At 45.7% G+C, this 19,934-nt stretch overlaps 1 protein-coding gene across 1 annotated transcript in view; it reads left to right on the plus strand.

Moving 5' to 3' along the window:
- Positions 1–19,934, plus strand: part of FKBP4 (FKBP prolyl isomerase 4) — a 193,068-nt gene that overhangs the window by 139,297 nt on the left and 33,837 nt on the right. Inside the window, exon 7 of the mRNA XM_029599954.1 lies at positions 18,355–18,438. Coding sequence (XP_029455814.1) covers positions 18,355–18,438 — 84 coding nt within the window. The remainder of the gene's footprint in view (positions 1–18,354; positions 18,439–19,934) is intronic.

Raw genomic sequence — 19,934 nt, forward strand, 5'->3', positions numbered from 1 at the left:
GAATCCCGCCCTCCTCCCCACGAGGTTGGGTTCACCTTTGATTTGTTGTTTTATTTTTTCGCTCATCTGCTTTGCTATGTTATGAGAGGGGACATTATCTCTTATGTTGCTCCTAGGAAAAATGAGATCTCTAAGGCAAATTTACAATTGGAAAACCAGCTTCAAATTGATAGGTCTAGATATGCAGCCCATCACTCCTTTTCTAATAAGACCAATTTGTTTCTCTCAGTTCATTATTACATCATCCATTCCACAAAGAGTCTTTTGTATTAAAAATATAAATTCTTTGAATATGGTAATAAACCTGGTAGATTGGATGGACCCTAAGTTTATTGCCTCGTTGCAATCTGATTTTGGTAAGATAATTAATTCTAACAAACAGGTCGATCCAGTAACGTGCAGTTAAAGATTGCCCGTCTGTAACGTGCTGGGAGCGCACAATACAGACGAGTAAGGCCATCCAGCCATACAGTCTCCAGTTTCACGCGTCCTTAGCGCTTCCTAAAATAAACACCTAACCCTTTCCGCACCCAGCATGTAAATGAACGAAAAAGCTGTATAATGAAGGAATTAGCTATTCCCCTCCGATACTGTAACGGGCGCTGATATTATCTCCTTAGGAACGCGCTGTTTTGCCGCGGCCTTAACCTGTTAGTTTACCGCCTCCCCCTAGTAGGAGTTAGGACTGTGTAACAAATCCATCGACACCGCTTAAGATACTCAAACACAATAAAACAATAAGCCTGGCACCTTCCTTGATGTAGTACGTCCCGGATGCCCCCCCCCCCCCAGCGCGCCCGCCACTACCCCTTTCATCAGCTGCATCCACCCATTATGCCCCTCACGGGCATGTCCTGCTTCACAGAGCGCTCCCACTCAAATCCGTTCATGGGTATATACCCTTTCGCCCCCCTCACAGCGCCATGCTACCACTGCGACCCGGAGGAGGTGAGGCACAGCGGCGAAGACAGACGGGAGAGGAGAAAAAGCAGAGCCGAGCAAAGCAAAAGTGTGCAGCAAGCCGGCGAAATAGACCTGCGAGCAGAGGCAATAGCAGCGGTTCGGTAAGCCTGGCACCCTCCTTGATGTAGTACGTCCCGGATGCCCCCCCCCCCCCCAGCGCGCCCGCCACTACCCCTTTCATCAGCTGCATCAACTGCGACCCGGCAGTCCCGTGAGGCCTACAAAAAAAAAAATCCCCGGCTCCCGCGCCCCCGCACTGGCCCGCCGACTCTACCCCCCCCTCTCTCTCCTCCCGATCGGGCAGATAGGCGGCGGCGACGAAAACCAAAGCAATTTTTTTTTTTTTTTCAAAAAGCGACATCACACATTGCATAAAATAATTTCTCCAGCCTTAAAGCGACTTACTTTTGGGATCTGTCAAGATCCCAAAAGTAAGTCGCAAAAGTAACTTACTTTTCTGAAGCCATCAGGAACATGATCTTAGCTCCTCCGGACGAAGACAAAGATGGCCGCCTGCACGGGGAAAGCGTGCAATTGGCCGCTGAAGACGTGACCTCATGTCTTCAGCGGCCAATTGCACGCTTTCCCCCGTGCAGGCGGCCATCTTCGTCTTGAGCTACGATCGTGATGGCTTCAGAAAAGTAAGTTACTTTTGCGACTTACTTGACAGATCCCAAAAGTAAGTCGCTTTAAGGCTGGAGAAATTATTTTATGCAATGTGTGATGTTGCTTTTTGAAAAAAAAAAAATTGCTTTGGTTTTCGTCGCCGCCGCCTCCTTGCCCGATCGGGAGGGGGGGGGGGGGTAGAGTCGGCGGGCCAGTTCGGGGGCGCGGGAGCCGGGGATTTTTTTTTTTTTTTTGTAGGCCTCACGGGACTGCCGGGTCGCAGTGGATGCAGCTGATGAAAGGGGTAGTGGCGGGCGCGCTGGGGAGGGGGGGGCATCCGGGACATACTACATCAAGGAGGGTGCCAGGCTTACCGAACCGCTGCTATTGCCTCTGCTCGCAGGTCTATTTCGCCGGCTTGCTGCATGCTTTCGCTTTGCTCGGCTCTGCTTTTTCTCCTCTCCCGTCTGTCTTCGCCGCTGTGCCTCACCTCCTCCCGGAGCAAGGCTGCTTTCGCGCCCTGCTCCGGGAGGAGAGACACAGCGACGAAGCAACAAAGACTTTTCGTGTTTTTTTTACACTTCCTGGTTCCTGTCATTCCAAATGCCATTTGAAATGACATTTGAAATGACAGGTACCGTCGCACCCTGGTTACTGTATAGGCGCTGTATTAAGCGCCTATACAGTAAAATGGGTTACGCGGCCATAACCCTGCCCTACCGCTTTAAAGCCGCGGCATGCATTTGCATGCGATTAGAGGAGAGTATCGGGGAGTTAGTGAAGAGAACTGTGGGTGCGGGGAGGAAGGGTGCGCCTGACACTGCCGCACTGTTTCTACCGCGGCCTTACTGGATCGACCTGAAAGATATTTACATCTGTTTTTGTTTTTTTTAATTGTTTTATTTATAAGATTTTTAGATTACAAAGTAAATTGCTTATTACAGAAACACATGGATGCCAACAATAGAAATCAAAATAGGGAAAAATGCTAATAAGATTTAACAGTTATAATGAAAATATCCACTTCAAAGCAGAAAAAAAGCTGAAGAGAGGAGAGAAATAACTAAGGGAGTATACTAAAGATTACCATAATCAGAAAGGGCAAAAATATAGTGGTAACCAGCAGTACTTAAAAGCTTTTGAGGTACAGGGGAGGAAGTAAGCGGCCTACGGGCCTCTATAAAAGATTTTAACTGCTCAGGCGGGAAAAAAATAAAACATTCATCCCCTTTTTTGATGACACAATTACAGGGGTAATGTAGAACAAAAGAAAACCCAAGAGAAATAATTTCCTGCGGAAAAGATAAAAAACCCCCCCTTTTCTCTTAATCTGAGTTGCATGAGTAAGGTCAGGGAAAATCCTTACAAATTGATCAAAGAACAAAATAGGACATTTCCTGAATTTTGCATTACAGTCAAGGTAAAGGAAGTCGAGGTAAAGGAAACTAATAAAGTACTCCTATCCAAAGCCTCCGATAACAAATTTTCAAGAAAACTAGACAAATTATCTTGAAACTCAGTATTAGCTGCTAGTCCAGGAATTTTATTTTAGGAAGAAAATAACATGAATTAATAGATGCATATTTTCAGACAGAAAGCCTAAAACATCCTGAAAAAATGTCTTCAGCGTTGAAAAGGGAATTTCCCCAACAACTATGGGGAAATTCAGAAAACCCAAATTAAAATGTTTCACATTATTTTCTAAAAAAAATTCAATACATCTCGAAAGGGCCATGTGATCTTTCACAGTAGCAATATTAAATTCCTGGATAGTTTTTAATGTATCTTCAACTTTAGAAACTTTAGAAATGGTGGAACTAACTTGTTCCTGCAGGTCAGATATTTTTTGATGGTAGTTAGAAGAAAAAAGATCCATCTTTGTATTAAGCAGCTTGAGGGAACTCCCGAAGCTAGATACTAAGACCCACAAAGCCTCAAGGGGCACCACCTCAGGACGAAATGGAACAACAAAGAACTCACCACCTTCAACGACCACAGCTTCCCAGGGTGAAGAAGGTAGGGAAGGCCCCAACACTGGTCCCAGACTATCCCATCACCAGAATGGCTTCGGTGGCCCATTCAAAGAAAACCCCACTGCTGTCAGGCAGAGAGGATGGATCCAGGCAGTGAAACTTAAGTGCCCCCTCCACCGCAGGTGCGGACAATACATCATCGCTGGGTGCTGCGGAGGCGCTTTCCTGAAGATCTCTATTCACTGGAGGCTGACGAAGGTCATGGCTGAGGGACGCCTCTTCTGCAGGCAATCATGGCTGTCCCTCACCACGTCGGCCATCAGACTCCTCGGCTTCCACCACTGCTGGCAAGGACATGAAGCGGGTGATAGATGACTGTTGTCCAGATGAGGGAAGAGGATCCGGAGGGAATACCCTAACCTTCCCCTTTCGCTTGGAGGGTATCTCAAGCAGGAAACCAGGTGAGAAAGGAAACAGCTAGGACAGCAGATGCTGCACAGCCTCTCTGTGCCGCCATCTTGCCTCTGTTACATCTGTTTTTCATAAATATTTCATGCACAACTTTATGCTAGAGACGCCTGTGATATTAGGGCAGTTGGGTATTTTAATGTATTTCCGCCCTGGAGGCGACTGTTCAGTTCCTTGTAAACCGGTGCGATATGTATTCTTTACAGGAACATCGGTATATAAAAATTAAAAATAAATAAATAAATAAAATAAATATTATATTTCTCCTAGGACAAGCAGGATAGTAGTCCTTACAGATGGGTGACATCATCAGATGGTGTCTGGCACGGAAAACTTTTGTCAAAGTTTCTAGAACTTTGACTGGCATACTGAGCATGCCGAGCATGTCACTAACCATGAGAAGCGTGGTCCCCCTTCAGTCTCTCTTTTTCTGCGAAATAGTTGCCTCACAGTTCTGGTGCTCTGCTCTTTAATTTTTCTTTCAAAGTGTTCCCGGTCATTTTCAACTTTTTCTGCGTGGGTCCCTCTTCTCTGGTAGGTGCCCGTCCAGCGGGGTGGTAGGTATCTTTTTCTCCCTTCGTTGCGGTTGATTGCTGGCATGTTGCTCCTTGGTGGCCACCGGCTGTTTTTCATGGCATCTGGTTCTCCAAGGACAAGCAGTATGGTAGTCCTCACACATGGATGACATCATCATATGGAGCGTGGCATGGAAAACATTGACAGACACACTGGGCATGCCCAGCATGCCACTAACCACGCGTCCACGTGGGGTCCCTCTTCAGTTTCTCTTTTTCCGTAAAGCTGAAGCCTCACGGCTGTGGAGCTCATGCTTTTTCTGTGTGAAATCACGTTTTTTCTTCCTGCCTGCATTGCTTCGGGTCCCTCTGTGTTTTCAGCGTTTTTACTCATTGTTTTTGGTAAATTTTGTGGCGTTTCGCGGTCGACTACCGACGTGTTGCCTCCCGGTTGCTGCTGGCCATCGACCACTTGCCGTGTTGTTTCCAACATGGCGTCTGACTTTCGCTGCTGCCCCCAGTGCCCCCGGACCATGTCCATCACAGACCCCCACAAAGTCTGTATCCTCTGCCTGGGGGCATCGCATGATGTCCGTGTTTGCAATCTTTGTGCCCAGATGACCCCTAAGGGCCGTCAGGTGCACCTAGACAAAATGGAAAAGCTGTTTGGTGCCAGAAAATCGGATCTATCGTCAGCATCCTGGACTTCTACACCACAGAAGGGAGTGTCTGCTTCAACCCCCTCAGTGTTCCCTCTGCTGCCGATCCTCGATCCCAAGGTAGGGGCAGGTGACCGGACAAGGTCAATATTTCGCAATCCAAGTCGGGTTCCTCTCCGTCACCATTGGTCCCGGAGAAGGACCGAGGTGAGCACCGAAAAAAGTCTAGGAAACACTGACACCGATTATTCTCTTTGAAGTCAGACCACAGGAAGGCATCAATCGCGTCGGTGCCTCCCCCAAAGCAGTCTTGTGCAGAGAAGGTGATACCCTCCGGTCCTCCTGAGGACTCTCGGCGGTCCCCACCAATATCAGTGGAATATTTGGTTCCACCTCGGGACTCCGGAGTTGATCCGATTCCGCTGCTGCTGCCTCCTCAAGCCGTTCTGTCCTCAGCAACTTTTGAGGAGGAGTTAGAGAGGCGCGTGCAATTGGTGGTCCGCCGAGCCCTGCAGGGCATTGAGCCTCCAATTCCACTAGGACCGCCACAAGAGCAGACTCCATTGGTGCATGCACCTCTCATGGAGCGGCTGGATCTGCTGCTCAGTGTCTTACCAATGCAGCCAGCTCTGATGCCTTGAACCCCTTTGCTGTCGAAAGGAGCATTGATGCTGCTGCCACCAGTCCCCATTCCGGTGAGCGACTCCTCAGACGAGGCAGGTCCATCGGGGTCGATAGTGCCTCGGCCGCGCACGGCACCTAGGTAACCTTTGGTAATTCCAGGACCATCAGGACTGATGCCCTTGGTGCCATCGATGCCCCCGGTGCTTCCGATGTGGTGGATTCATCAGTGCCCTTGCAGCACAGGATCCCACTGGTGCCCTCGGTACCATCTTTGGTTCCGCTGGTGCCCCCGTGGCCCTCGGGCTTGAGGCTTAGGGCTCGGGTGGGAGCTCCACTCCCCGCGTCTTTGGACGTTCAAAGCAAAGGGGAAGCCCCCTATGATTCTTGGGAAGGAAAAGCATCTTTTTCCTCCACGAGGAATCTGAGGACTTGCCTTCTGAACCCTCTTCACCGGAGGAGGGCTGGAAATCCCCTCCAGAGAATCTTTCTTTTGCTGGGTTTGTTAAAGCCATGCCGAAATCTGTGCCTTTCCAGCTATTAACAGAACAGGATTCTTGTCACAAGATGTTGGAGATCCTGCAGTTTCTTGATGCTCCTATATATGACATCTTTAAGGAGCAGTTGTCCCACTCTGGGAATATCCCATTTCCTGTGAATGGAAAACGGTCTATCTGGTCCAGCCCACCACCGAGTTTGAACGCAGTCAGCTTCCTCACCAGTCAGTGGTGGTGGAATCGGCCCTAAAGAAGGCAAAGAGATTTCGGACTCATGCCTCGGCCCCCCCCCCCGGGACATGAACACAGAGCTCTGGATGCTCTCAGACTGTATATGGGGAAGTACTCCAGAAAACTCTGGAAACAAGCCCAAGAGTTGGGGGAACACCTCCTGCAACAATTTCAGGAGGACTTCCAGAAAATAGTTCAGCAGGGCCTGGAATGTGATAAACACGAGGTCCGCTCTGTGTACAATGTGTTTGAGACAGCTATGAGAGTTGCCACAGCGGGCATTGGGGCTTGTCGCATGACTTGGCTTCACGCCTCTGACCTGAGCCCTGAGGTGCAGGACTGTCTATCAGATCTGCCCTGTATAGGGCAGAACCTTTTCTGGAACAAGATTAGAGATGGTGGCCCAACTGAAGGGCTATCATGAAACCCTTCAACAGTTGTCAGCTAGCACTTTGGACATCCAGCTCTCCAGCAAAAAGCTTCCCAGGCAATATCCAAAATGGCCTTTTTACCAACCACTCAAGTACTACCTGCTGGCCTCTAGATCGAGACCTCAGCAGGCACCGGCAAGACTGAGGGCATGGCAACCTCTTACGCCCCATCACAAAACCCCGTCACAGCCAGGGTGTTTGAGCCAGTCAACCTTACCCTAGGGTACCGACCCCAGTGGGGGGGCCGCCTACAGCTATTCGCAGAATGCTGGATTTTAGTTACCTCAGACCACTGAGTCCTGTCCATCGTGAGGCAGGAGTACAAATTGCATTTCCAATGAACTCCTCACTGTTCTCTCCCCCCCCCCCCCCCCCCCCTGTTCTCCACCGTGTCTTCTGTGGAGAAGTGTAGAGAACCAGCAGATACTCTGAGTAGAGTTCGCCACCTTCTTAACAGCTTGAGCAGTCGAACCAGTCCTATTCGGCCATTGAGGGGACGGGTTCTATTCCAGGTATTTCCTGATTCCCAAGAAAACTGGTGGCCTTCGCCCCGTTCTGGATCTGCAGGCATTAAACCAGTTTTTTGTCAGGGAAAAATTCAAGATGGTCTCATTGAGAACTTTGATCCCTGTCCTCAGAGCTGCAGACTGGCTCTGCTCCCTGGATCTCAAAGATGCATATGCCCATATCCCTATTTCGCCAGCGAATCAGAGGTACTTGTGGTTCCTGGTAGAGGAAGAGCACTACCAGTATCATGTGTTGCCCTTTGGCCTAGCGTCAGCACCCTGCATCTTCTCCAAACGCCTGGTGGTAGTGGGGGCCTATCTTCTGAAAGCAAGGGGTACATGTATTCCCTTACCTCAACGATTGGCTTATCAAGAACGACTCCAGGCAGGGGGCTCTGTGTTCCCTACAGTCCACCACACATGCCTTGGAAGATCTGGGATTTCTGATCAACTGTCCAAAATCCCATCTCCAGCCATCACTGCAACTGAACTTCATCGTGGGCAGGCTGGACACTATCCAGAAGAAGGCCTTTCTACCTTGAGGCAGGGCAGAGACACTTGCTGCCCTAGCTCAAATAGTCTCCTTTTGCCCTTATGTCTCAGCACACCAGTTTCTGTGACTTCTGGGACATTTGGCGGCGACTATGCATGTCATTCCGATCGCTTGTCTTTACAATCCCAGAGTGCAGTGGACGTTATGTTCCCAGTAGTGCCAAGCCACCCAGGATTTTCGGGCTTATTTCTTTATCACCACTCCCCTCTGGCAATCCCTCATGGTGGGAAACCCTGTCCAATCTGGAGCAAGGGATGCCCTTCTGGGGCCCTGTTACGGGTTCAGGCCGTGCACACTGGTATTCTGCCCAGGGGCTCTGACCTGGGGAGCTAATCTCATATAAACACATAATTACTGGGATTATACCTGAGGGCTTAAACCTAGGGGCTTATCCCCTACACAGAGAGACACACACAAACTTGGATTCAGTATGTCACGGTTCCAGGTAAGGAAGTAAGTTTATTTGAGCAATAGAAGGATAGAACAAATAAAATCAGATTGTATAGAAAACGTAATGGTAGATAATAACAATTGCTACATAGATATAAAAAGCTTCCATTTCCAAAGAATCAGCTGTACCATCACATCCTGGGCTCTCTCTCCTCTCTTTCTCGCTGTCTCCCCTTATACACTACAAACTCTTGTGAAACCCAACAGTGTTCCCTCCTTCCGAGTTCTTATCAGTTTTCAGAAACAGCTGTGCGGCCTTGATTCTCTCTCTCAGGCTTTAGTATAAGTTAATTGCTTGCTTTCTCATCATAGACATAAGAACATAAGAACATGCCATACTGGGTCAGACCAAGGGTCCATCAAGCCCAGCATCCTGTTTCCAACAGTGGCCAATCCAGACCATAAGAACCTGGCAAGTACCCAAACACTAAGTCTATTCCATGTTACTGTTGCTAGTAATAGCAGTGGCTATTTTCTAAGTCAACTTAATTAATATCAGGTAATGAACTTCTCCTCCAAGAACTTATCCAATCCTTTTTTAACACAGCTATACTAACTGCACTAACCACATCCTCTGAAAACAAATTCCAGAGTTTAATTGTGTGTTGAGTAAAAAAGAACTTTCTCCGATTAGTTTTAAATGTGCCACATGCTAACTTCATGGAGTGCCCCCTAGTCTTTCTATTATCCGAAAGAGTAAATAACCGATTCACATTAACCCGTTCTAGACCTCTCATGATTTTAAACACCTCTATCACATCCCCCCTCAGCCGTCTCTTCTCCAAGCTGAAAAGTCCTAACCTCTTTAGTCTTTCCTGATAGGGGAGCTGTTCTATTCCCCTTATCATTTTGGTAGCCCTTCTCTGTACCTTCTCCATCACAATTATATCTTTTTGAGATGCGGCGACCAGAATTGCACACAGTATTCAAGGTGCAGTCTCACCATGGAGCGATACAGAGGCATTATGACATTTTCCGTTTTATTCACCATTCCCTTTCTAATAATTCCCAACATTCTGTTTACTTTTTTGACTGCTGCAGCACACTGAACCGAGGATTTCAATGTGTTGTCCACTATGACACCTAGATCTCTTTCTTGGGTTGTAGCACCTAATCTGGAACCTAACATTGTGTAACTATAGCATGGGTTATTTTTCCCTATTTGCATCACTTTGCACTTATCCACATTAAATTTCATCTGCCATTTTGATGGCCAATTTTCCAGTCTCACAAGGTCTTCCTTCAATTTATCACAATCTGCTTGTGATTAAACATCTTTGAACAATTTTGTATCAGCTGCAAATTTGATTATCTCACTCGTCGTATTTCTTTCCAGATCATTTATAAATATATTGAAAAGTAAGGGTCCCAATACAGATTCCTGAGGCACTCCACTGCCCACTCCCTTCCACTGAGAAAATTGTCCATTTAATCCTACTCTCTGTTTCCTGTCTTTTAGCCAGTTTGCAATCCACAAAAGGACATCGCCACCTATCCCATGACGTTTTACTGTTATGAACACTGCCCGCGGGTTCCCCCGCGAGCAAACTCACCTTCCCATGCTCTTGTTTCCCCCAACGCGGCAGGACGCCGCTGTCGGGCCTTCTATGCGGCTGGTGCCGCAGTCGTTGCTGCCCACGCAGCCCGGAGGCCGCCCTGGAGTCTCCTGTGCTCCGTGGTCGAAGCCGCGGCCTTGTTACATCTCCCGCGGGGCCGGGACCGCCCCCGTCGCTGCTCCCATCTTCGCGGCGCTAAGGCCGCATCCCCGGGCTGATCCGGCGGTTGGGGCCGCCCCGGGGCTCCCTGCAGCGGCTAGAGCCGCTGCCGACGGCAGGTCCTGCTCCTCAGGCTCTGCCGGTGTCTGTACGCAATGACAACGGTGCAGGCTGCTGTTTGCGGTCTTGCACAGCTCTCTGCTGCTTTCTGCTTGCTTCCTAGGCGCGTGCCCGCGCCTCTCTGCTGAATTTAAAGGGCCAGGCACAGGAAGTGTGCTGGCCCCACCTTTGATGGGACTTCCTGCTTTAGCCCTATAAAGGGCTGCTTCGTCAGTCTGTTCTGGGCCTTGCATCGTGGTGACTTTCCTCTGGAGGCTCCTGCCTGCCAGAGCCTTGTAAGGTCTTCTGTCTTCTTGGAGCTCCTCGTCTCGTCTCGTCTCGTCTGCCTTCTTCCACGTCTTCATGTCTTGGTGTTCTGCCTGAGGTCCCGGTCCATGTTGTGATGTTTCGCTATGTTCCTCCACGTCCTGATGTGTGTTCCTGCGTCTCATCTTCTACGCTCCTGAGCCTTCTGGTCCTGTGGGCCGGACTCCCTCGGACGACGTCTTTCCCGGGTTGGAGTGGCCTGCAGGTGGACTGGTGTCCTGCGCTCTCGAGCCGTCATGTCCTGGATCTTTCCTGCGCTGTTCTGTTCTCCTCGTGGTCCGTGACCAGCCTGCAAGGGCTGTGTAGGGCGCGCAGTGGGTCAGGGTGGTCCGCGACTCAGTCCCGCGGGTGGCCTGAGTAGGGCGCCCTGAGAGACAGTGCCAATGTCCATGCCTTGTGTCTTGCCGTGTGGATGTTCAGTTCCTTGTTATGTCCGAGATGCCGTCGCATCAGCCAAGTGTCTTCGTCCAAGGATGCCGTCGCATCAACCCTGTGTCTTCGTCCAAGGATGCCTTTGCATCAACCCCGTGTCTTCATCCAAGGATGCCGTTGCATCAACCCAGTGTCTTCGTCTAGATGCCGTCGCATCAATCATTGTCATGTCTTCGTGTCAAGGCCGTCTGCCCTCAACTTCAGGCCAGGCCTGCTGCTCCATGCTGTTCGCAGCAGGTCCGAAAGGGCTCGGAATGGTCGGAGGACCATTCAACTTCCAACATTTATTTATTTATTTATTTAATTTATTTAACAGTTTTATATACCGAAATTCTTGTAAGAGGTTACAAATCAATTCGGTTTACATTGTAACATTAACAGTGGCTCGTAGAGAGCAATTACATTGAAACAAGGGTGTACAAACTAGGATCATGAATTGTTTATAGTTTTGAGTTATACCCCTGTTTTTCATCAAAGTCTAATAGGGTTATGATTGGTATGAGACAGTAGTATTGGCAAATGATCTAGGGATTGGGACTTTAGAAGGACAAATAATATTCATCTATATCGAGCGAAGGTTGGAAAGAGTCAATGGACTACTAGTGAGTGAACTGAATTGGGTCAACAGAAATCTGATTTAAGAAAAGGCCTGCTTGAACAGCCAGGTTTTGAGTCTTTTCTTAAATGTGACCGGGCAATGTTCAAGTCGGAGGTCTGGCGGAAGAGAGTTCCACTGTGATGGTCCAGACGAAGAGATGGCTCTCTTTCTTAATGTGGTTTTTAATGGGGGGACCTGGAGGGTGTCTTTATATGCTGCTCTTACCGGTCTGGATGGTAAGCTTGGTCGGAGAGGGATCTTGAGCTCTAGTGGAGTGATGTTGTAGAGAGCTTTGTGGGTTATGGTAAGTGCTTTGTATAAGATTCTGAATTTGATAGGGAGCCAGTGGAGGTTCATCAGGATGGGAGAGATGTGGTCCCTATTTTTGGACCTGGTAAGAATTCTGGCTGCTGCATTTTGCAGCATCTGTAATGGTTTGATAGTATTGGCAGGTAGGCCGATCAGAAGAGAGTTATAGTAATCTATTTTTGAGAAGATGATTGCCTGGAGCACTGTGCAGAAGTCATGGAAGTGGAGGAGGAAAGGTCTCAGACTTTTTAATACTTGAAGTTTGAAGAAGCAGTCCTTAGTCGTGTTGCTGATGAAACTCTTGAAGTTCAGTTGTTTGTCCATGATGACTCCTAGGTTTCTGACTTGGGGTTGCGGGATGAAGGTTGGGTAGTGTGAGATTTCCGTCGTGAGAGATGAGTAGTAGTTCCGTCTTGTTAGTGTTCAGAATCAAGTTGAGGCTTGATAGAAGGGAGTTTATTGACTTAAGGCCATCCTTGGATGTTGGCCTTGGGAGCTTGCCGGCCTGGCAGAGAGTAAGACCGTCAGCCATGCGGAGCCACCGTCAACCCTTGGCTCGGCCCTGAAGGTCTGGGCCCGAGCTGAGGCCCATGGGCACACTAAAACCGCCCTCACATAACATTTACTTTTCCTAGAAGCCTCTCATGAGGAACTTTGTCAAATGCCTTCTGAAAATACAAGTATACTACATCTACCGGTTCACCTTTATCCATATGTTTATTAACTCCTTCAAAAATGTGAAGCAGAATTGTGAGGCAAGACTTGCCTTGGGTAAAGCCATGCTGACTTTGTTCCATTAAACCATGTCTTTCTATATGTTCTGTGATTTTGATGTTTAGAACACTTTCTACTATTTTTCCTGGCACTGGAGTCAGACTAACCGGTCTGTAGTTTCCCGGATCGCCCCTGAAGCCCTTTTTAAATATTGGAGTTACATTTGCTATCCTCCAGTCTTCAGGTACAATGGATGATTTTAATGATAGGTTACAAATTTTTACTGATAGGTCTGAAATTTCATTTTTTAGTTCCTTCAGAACTCTGGGGTGTATACCATCCGGTCCAGGTGATTTACTACTCTTCAGTTTGTCAATCAGGTCTACGACATCTTCTAGGTTCACCGTGATTTGATTCAGTCCATCTGAATCATTACCAATACGGGTACCTCCCCAACATCCTCTTCAGTAAACACCAAAGCAAAGAAATAATTTAATCTTTCCGCGATGGCCTTATCTTCTCTAAGTGCCCCTTTAACCCCTCGATCATCTAACGGTCCAACTGACTCCCTCACAGGCTTTCTGCTTCAGATATATTTTAAAAAGTTTTTACTGTGAGTTTTTGCCTCTATGGCCAACTTTTTTTCAAATTCTCTCTTAGCCTGTCTTATCAATGTCTTACATTTAACTTGCCAACGTTTATGCATTATCCTATTTTCTTCTGTTGGATCCGTCTTCCAATTTTTGAATGAAGATCTTTTGGCTAAAATAGCCTCTTTCACCTCCCCCCTTAACCATGCCGGCAATCGTTTTGCCTTCTTTCCACCTTTCTTAAAGTGTAGAATATATCTGGACATTATACATAAAAATCATGAGAGGATTGTAGTAACAGTGAACATTAGAATCAGAGGACAGCTGTAACAAGAGTTAACAATCCTAACAGAAACGACGGATTAACAAAGGGAAAAAAACTGATATTTTGAGGGAGAAACAGTTATTCTAGCAAAGTTAATGTGGCGGCTTGAGTCGCATTGCTGGAGAGAGGGCATACGTTGGAATTGTAGGGTAAATAGAAGGGGGACGTTGGGGAGCTTGTTCAGTGGGGGGGTTGGGGGGGTGCTGTGGTGATAGTAAGGGAGTGTGTGCTGTGCAATGGTTAGTTTAGCCTATCCCATCCTTGTAGGCTTGTTTGAAGAGCCACGTTTTGAGCAGTTTCTTGAAAGATATGGTATTTCTTTCAGTTCTTAGGTAGGTAGGTTGGTAGGGAGTTCCATAGATATGGACCGGCTATTGAGAATGCTCTTTTCCTGGTTGTGGTGAGTTTGGCTGTGTTGCTGATGGGATCTCTAGACAAGCTTTGTTTGTTGATCTGGTGTTGCGTTGAGAGTGGTGTGTTTTGATTAGGGTGTTAATGCAGTCGTATTCATAGTGGTTGAGTTGAGTTGTGTAATGTTGCTAGAGTTTTGTATTCAATTCTTTGTTCTATCGGGAGCCAGTGTAGCTCTTTTAAGACAGGGGAGATGTGGTCTGATCTTTTGTGGCCTGTGAGGATCCACGCTGTGGCATTTTGTAGTATTTGAAGAGGGTGAAGGGTTGATTTGGGGAGTCCTATCATGAGCGAGTTGCACTAGTCGATGCTTGAGAAAATCAAGGCTTTTAGGATGGTTCTGAAGTCTGAATTGTTTAGTAATGGTTTGAGGTGCTTGAGAATTGATAGCTTGTGGAAACCTTCTCTTATTTTCAAGGAGATGTGCTTTTTAAGGTTGAGCTGTGGGTCAATCCATATTCCCAAATCTTTAACGGTTTCTTTTAGTTTGATGGGGTTGTTGATGATAATGGAGTGGTTCTGGTGATCTCCTGTGTTGATTCTTTCAATCAGCATACATTCAGTTTTGTCTGTGTTGATGCATAGTTTCAGTTGGTTTAATAGGATTTTAATTTTGTTAATGGTTGTAGCAGTGAGTTGTAGCACGTTCTCAATGTGGTTTGTGACTGGGATGAGGAGCTGTATGTCATCGGTGTACAGGAAGTAAGTGACGCTGAGACTGGAGAGAAGTTGGCAAAGAGGTAATAGGTAAATGTTGAAAAGGATTGCTGATAGCGAGGAGCCTTGTGGGACTCCGGTTTCAAGTGGGATGGCTTCAGAGGTGTGGTTGTTGAAATTTACCTTGTATGTTCTGTTTTGGAGGAAAGATGTGAACCAATCTAGGGTTTTCCCTGTTAGACCAATTTCAGATAGTCTGTCGATTAGACTATTGTGTTTGACTGTGTCGAAGGCGGCCGATAGATCGAGAAGGATGAGGATGTATCGTTGTCAGTTGTCAAATCCTCTTAGGATGGTGTTTGTTAGGTTAATGAGTAATGTTTCGGTACTGTGATTTTTTTCTGAAGCCGTGTTGGGTGGGGTATAAGATTTTGTTTGTGTCAAGATGATTGTTCAGTTGTTTGAGAGCGGCATTTTCGGTTAGCTTTGCAAGGAACGAGAGGTTTGATATAGGGCGGTAGTTGCTTAGGTCACTGGGGTCGAGGTTCTTTTTTTTTTTTTAGGATGGGTTTTATGGTGACGATTTTTAGTTTGTCTGGTAATTCTTCTTCAAGTGATTTGTTTATAATAGCTGTGATGGTTGGGGAGATAGTTTGGGAGATTTCTTTGAACGATTGTGTTGGTATGGTGTCAAGATCGTGACGGGCTGGGTTTAATGACTTGATTAGCTTCTCCGTTTCAGTGATTGATATAGGTACAAAATTGGTCCAGGGTGTGATGTCTTTGCGGATCAGTTGAGAGTTGTTGCTTGTGGTCTTAGTTATTTTTTCGGATATTTTGCTGATTTTGTTTTTGAAGAACATTGCAAGATCTTGGCTTAGGTTTTTGTTGGGGAGGGAGTTGTTGTTCGCTGCAATTAGGTTGTTTACTAAGTTGAAGAGGGATTTTGGGTTGTTTGAGGAATTAGAGATTTTTTTGCTGTAGTATTCTTTCTTTGATTTGTTTATCAAGCTTTTATAGAGGGCAAGGTTGGTACGGTATCTTTCCAGGGTTAGTGGACATTTGTTTTTTTCGCCAGTCTTTTTCTTTTCATCTTAGGGTGGCTTTTGTCTCCTTTAGTTGTGAATTGAACCAGGGGTTGCTGTTTTGTCTTTTTGATTTGATTAATTTGGTTCTTTCCAGGTTTATGGTGTTGGCTGTTTCGGTGGTGATTTGATGCCATGATTGCCTGACATTATTTATATTGGAGAGATCTATGTTTGACAGTTGTTTTTCCAGCTCGTGTTGGAGTAGGTCGGGTGAGAAAGGAGGTCTGTACCTGAATGAGAGTGTTTGTTGGTTTCATTCTTGTTGATGACATCAGTTTGGGTCATGCATTGAAGGAGAAAGTGGTCTAACCATGGGACTTGGGAGTAGGATATAGTTGAGTTTGAAAAGAAGTTGTCATTTGTGAAAATCAAGTCTAGGGTGTGTCCAGCTTTGTGTGTTGGGTGGTTAACGAGTTGAGTGAATTGGAGGGTGGTAAGGACTTCCATCAGTGTTTGGCATGATTGGGAAAGTGGGGAGACGCCTGTGTGGAGGTTAAAGTCTCCTAGGATGATTGTTGGTCTTTTGTTGTTGATATTTGAAATGAAAAATTCAATGAGTGGTGAAATGTCTTTGTCCAGCAGTTTGGTGGGGGGTGGGGGGGGGGGGGCAATAAACTAGAAACTTATAACTTAAAACTAGTAAACGTAAAACTAGTAAACTTATAACTTTTTACATTTATTTTTTCTCGGTTTATTATTTATTTATTAGCGGTTTATTTATTATTTCTCGGTTCCTTAAAGTTAAAATCTATCTCTTTCAATCACAATGTAGTATTGGCCACAGAAAAAGATTATGATGATTCTGTGTTTAAATTTGGGATCTATAGAAGCCTGGCTTGTTCTATTTTCCTAATAGGAGGCATATTGATGTTTTAGTGCCTGGTGTAATAGTTGCAGTGTTTCTTTTTCATAGATAAGGTTGTTAACTGTTTCGATATTTAATGCTGTTTTGGTATGGGAGGTTTACAATATTGAAATTGTAATACAGTTTTTTCATGGCTTTTCGAGGGTGAAGCCCATACTCAACAAACATTAGAATAGGCCTAATACCATTTCCAAGTGTCCTTTTTACTTTCTTCAGCAGGGTTTTCTGGTTGGTACCATAGCAATGCATGCACCTCTGAAGATTGTCCATAACACCACAAAAGACTGTTTTTTCAAGCTACAAGTCCTAAAACGACTGAGACCCCTTCTACACTTTCAAGATTTCCGCTCTGTTCTTCAAACCATCATTTTTTCTAAAATAGACTACTGCAATTCGCTTCTGCTCGGTCTACCAGCCAATACCATCAAACCCCTGCAGATGCTGCAGAACGCTACGGCGAGGATTTTAACCAAGACCAACAAAAGAGAGCACATTACACCCATTCTGCGTAACCTTCATTGGCTTCCAATCAAATTCCGTATCCAGTATAAAGTGCTAATGATTATACACAAAGCCTACACAACCTCACCCCCGTGGATCAAAATATCCCCTTTCGTCACCACTACTCCGCCAGACCGATCAGATCTGCCTATAGAGACACTCTTTACGCCCCCCCTATCAAATCCTCCTTATTGAAACGAGCCCTCTCCACAGCTGGCCCTTCACATTGGAATGCTCTCCCGCCAGACCTCCGGCAAGAAAGATCTTTGACCACCTTCAAAAAAAGACTCAAAGCCTGGCTATTCACTCAAGTCTTTCAGTAAATTCTTAAGTTCCATCTGCCTTTCCCAGTATAACAGGAATACCTTCTCAGTCAAGCTTTCCGAACTTCTAACCAGACTTTACCTCGCAGACAGGTCTTGTTTCTGTCAAGTTTTTCAGTCATGTTTTTCCGTCAAGTTTTTCAGTCAAGTATCATAGTATCATAGTATTTATATGTTTATACTTGATCCCAGCTCCTATAACCTTGTTTAATGTAAGGCTGATATATATCAGGAAGACCATACTATTTATATGTTATTTTTTATCCCAGTTCCTGTAACCCTGTTTGATGTAAGGCTCTCGTTTTATGCTTCCCTCGTTTCGCTGTAAACAGATATGATATGTACTGTTTGCACATGAATGTCGGTATATAAAAGTTCAAAATAAATAAATAAATAAGATTGTACTTTGAAAGTCCTTTTTCATGTAAAATTATTATAAATGCATCATTTTTAATTATGTGTGGGTAGGATGTGCATATGTGGGTACTCGCGAGAAGGTTTGAAAGTTAACCTCTAAATGTAAGTTGACCTGAGTTTAATTGGACCTTCACTACATCCTTGCTCAGCTAATCTGTGCTCTGGTAGAGATGCATAAGGGATCTTGGGTTTGGTTGCTGTCATGGACAGTAGTAATTGCACCCTGCACTGAGCACCAGGTACTCATTCTCTTTGGTGTACTGCTCATTCCAGATTGTGTTTTCCTTAACAATGCCACACTGTGAAGGTTGATGCCACTAATGTTTCTGAAAGTAGCACCTCTGCTGAAGCACAGATCCACTAACAAAAAATAGTGGCGGTGGGGAGGGAGGGCATGGAGGCTCATGAATTGGTGGAGAGTAGTATTTGAACTGTGGGAAGCAAGTACAGTAAAACATTAGCTAGTTGTTTTTTGTTTTTTTTAATTGGTTGAATTATTTCTTTGAACAGGCAAAAGAATCTTGGGAGATGAACTTAGAAGAGAAACTGGAACAAGGAGCCATTGTGAAAGATAAAGGAACTTTATTTTTCAAAGTAAGTTTCTGAGTATTGGATTCCCAGTTGAGTGTTGGTAGCTCAACAATAATTTCTCAGTTCATTAGAATTTTATTTTGACCCAGCAGTTTCCTTCTGTTTCTTTGGGCTTTCAGCTCCATCAGAACCAAAGCTGAGCTCTTGGCATCATAAGCCTTCATTTACAGGTACCTGTAGATTTTTTCCCCCTTATTTACATCCGCCCTCAAATAGTAAAGTCCTTGTAATGATAGTCCTCCTCTCCTTCTGGAACCCTGTAATCATGGACCCTGAATCCAGCCACTAGTGTCACTCTTGAACAATGATAATGACTCCCTCCCTGGGGATGTTAAGAATGATCTGAAAAGGAACAGAGAATAAAAAGGAAAATATCTTACTGTCTCTGTATTGATCCACACTGCATCTGCATCATGTATTCAGTTCTTGTCGCTTCATCTCAAAAAGACATAGCAGAACTAGAAAAGGTGGAAAGGGTGGCAACAAAAATTATAAAGGTAATGGAACAGCTCCCCATTATGAAACCTCACAGGTTACAACTCTTCATCTTGAAAATTAGACATCTGAAAGGGGATGCGATAGTTCATAAAATCATGAGTGGGGTGGAACAGGTAAATAAAGGTCTGTTGTTTACCCTCTCAAAAAACACTAAAACAAGGGGATACTCCATGAAACTAAGCCAGCAGAATTAAAACAAATTGTAGAAAGTACATTTTTACTCAGTGCACAGTCCAAACTTTAGAATCTTTTTTGCTAGAGAACTTGGTCATGATGCAATTTAAAAGATTTGGACAAGCTCCTGAAAGAAAAGTCCATAACACATTATCCTCAGAGGATAAGCAGGATGTCAGATCTCACAAGTAGGGTGACATCATCCTATAGGGCCCAGCCTAGAACTTTTATGTCAATTTCTAGAACTTTGACTGCGCCCTACCTACTGGGCATGTGCAGAGGGGCCCCTCAATCTTTCCTTTTCCGTGGAGCCCACAATTACATATCTTCACTCCTGTTTTCTTTAGTGTTTTTCTCTAGATTTGGCATGAATCATGTATTGCAGGCCCACATTTTTTTCCCCTTGTTAAGTGACAATGGTAAGGTTTTTTGGTTGTTTTATGCAAGTTTTCATTCCACTGTCAGGCCCAGTCGGTACATCAATCAGTGCACTGAAGGGCATTAGCTGTCTAAGGTCATAGAGTTTGAGTTTGCCTCCTTGGTTTTTCATCTGGCCATGTATAAGCATACCAACAGCTTCAAGAGATGTTCTCTGTGCGACAGGGTCATGTCTGTCACAGACCACAATGATAAATGTGAGCTGTGTCTGGAGGCATCTCAAGGTGTTGTTGAAGTAAGACCTTGATCCCCAGGGGGAGCCCATAAAGAAGCATGTCAGGCACAGTAAACCCAGCCCATCAGCATCAAAGGCATTAACATAGATACTGAGGGACCCAGGAACTGCACAAGACGCTGATGATCCTTTGACATTGGGACGGCATCGACCC

This window comes from Rhinatrema bivittatum, chromosome 4 (genome assembly GCF_901001135.1).
Source record: "Rhinatrema bivittatum chromosome 4, aRhiBiv1.1, whole genome shotgun sequence".
Lineage (NCBI taxonomy): Eukaryota > Metazoa > Chordata > Amphibia > Gymnophiona > Rhinatrematidae > Rhinatrema > Rhinatrema bivittatum.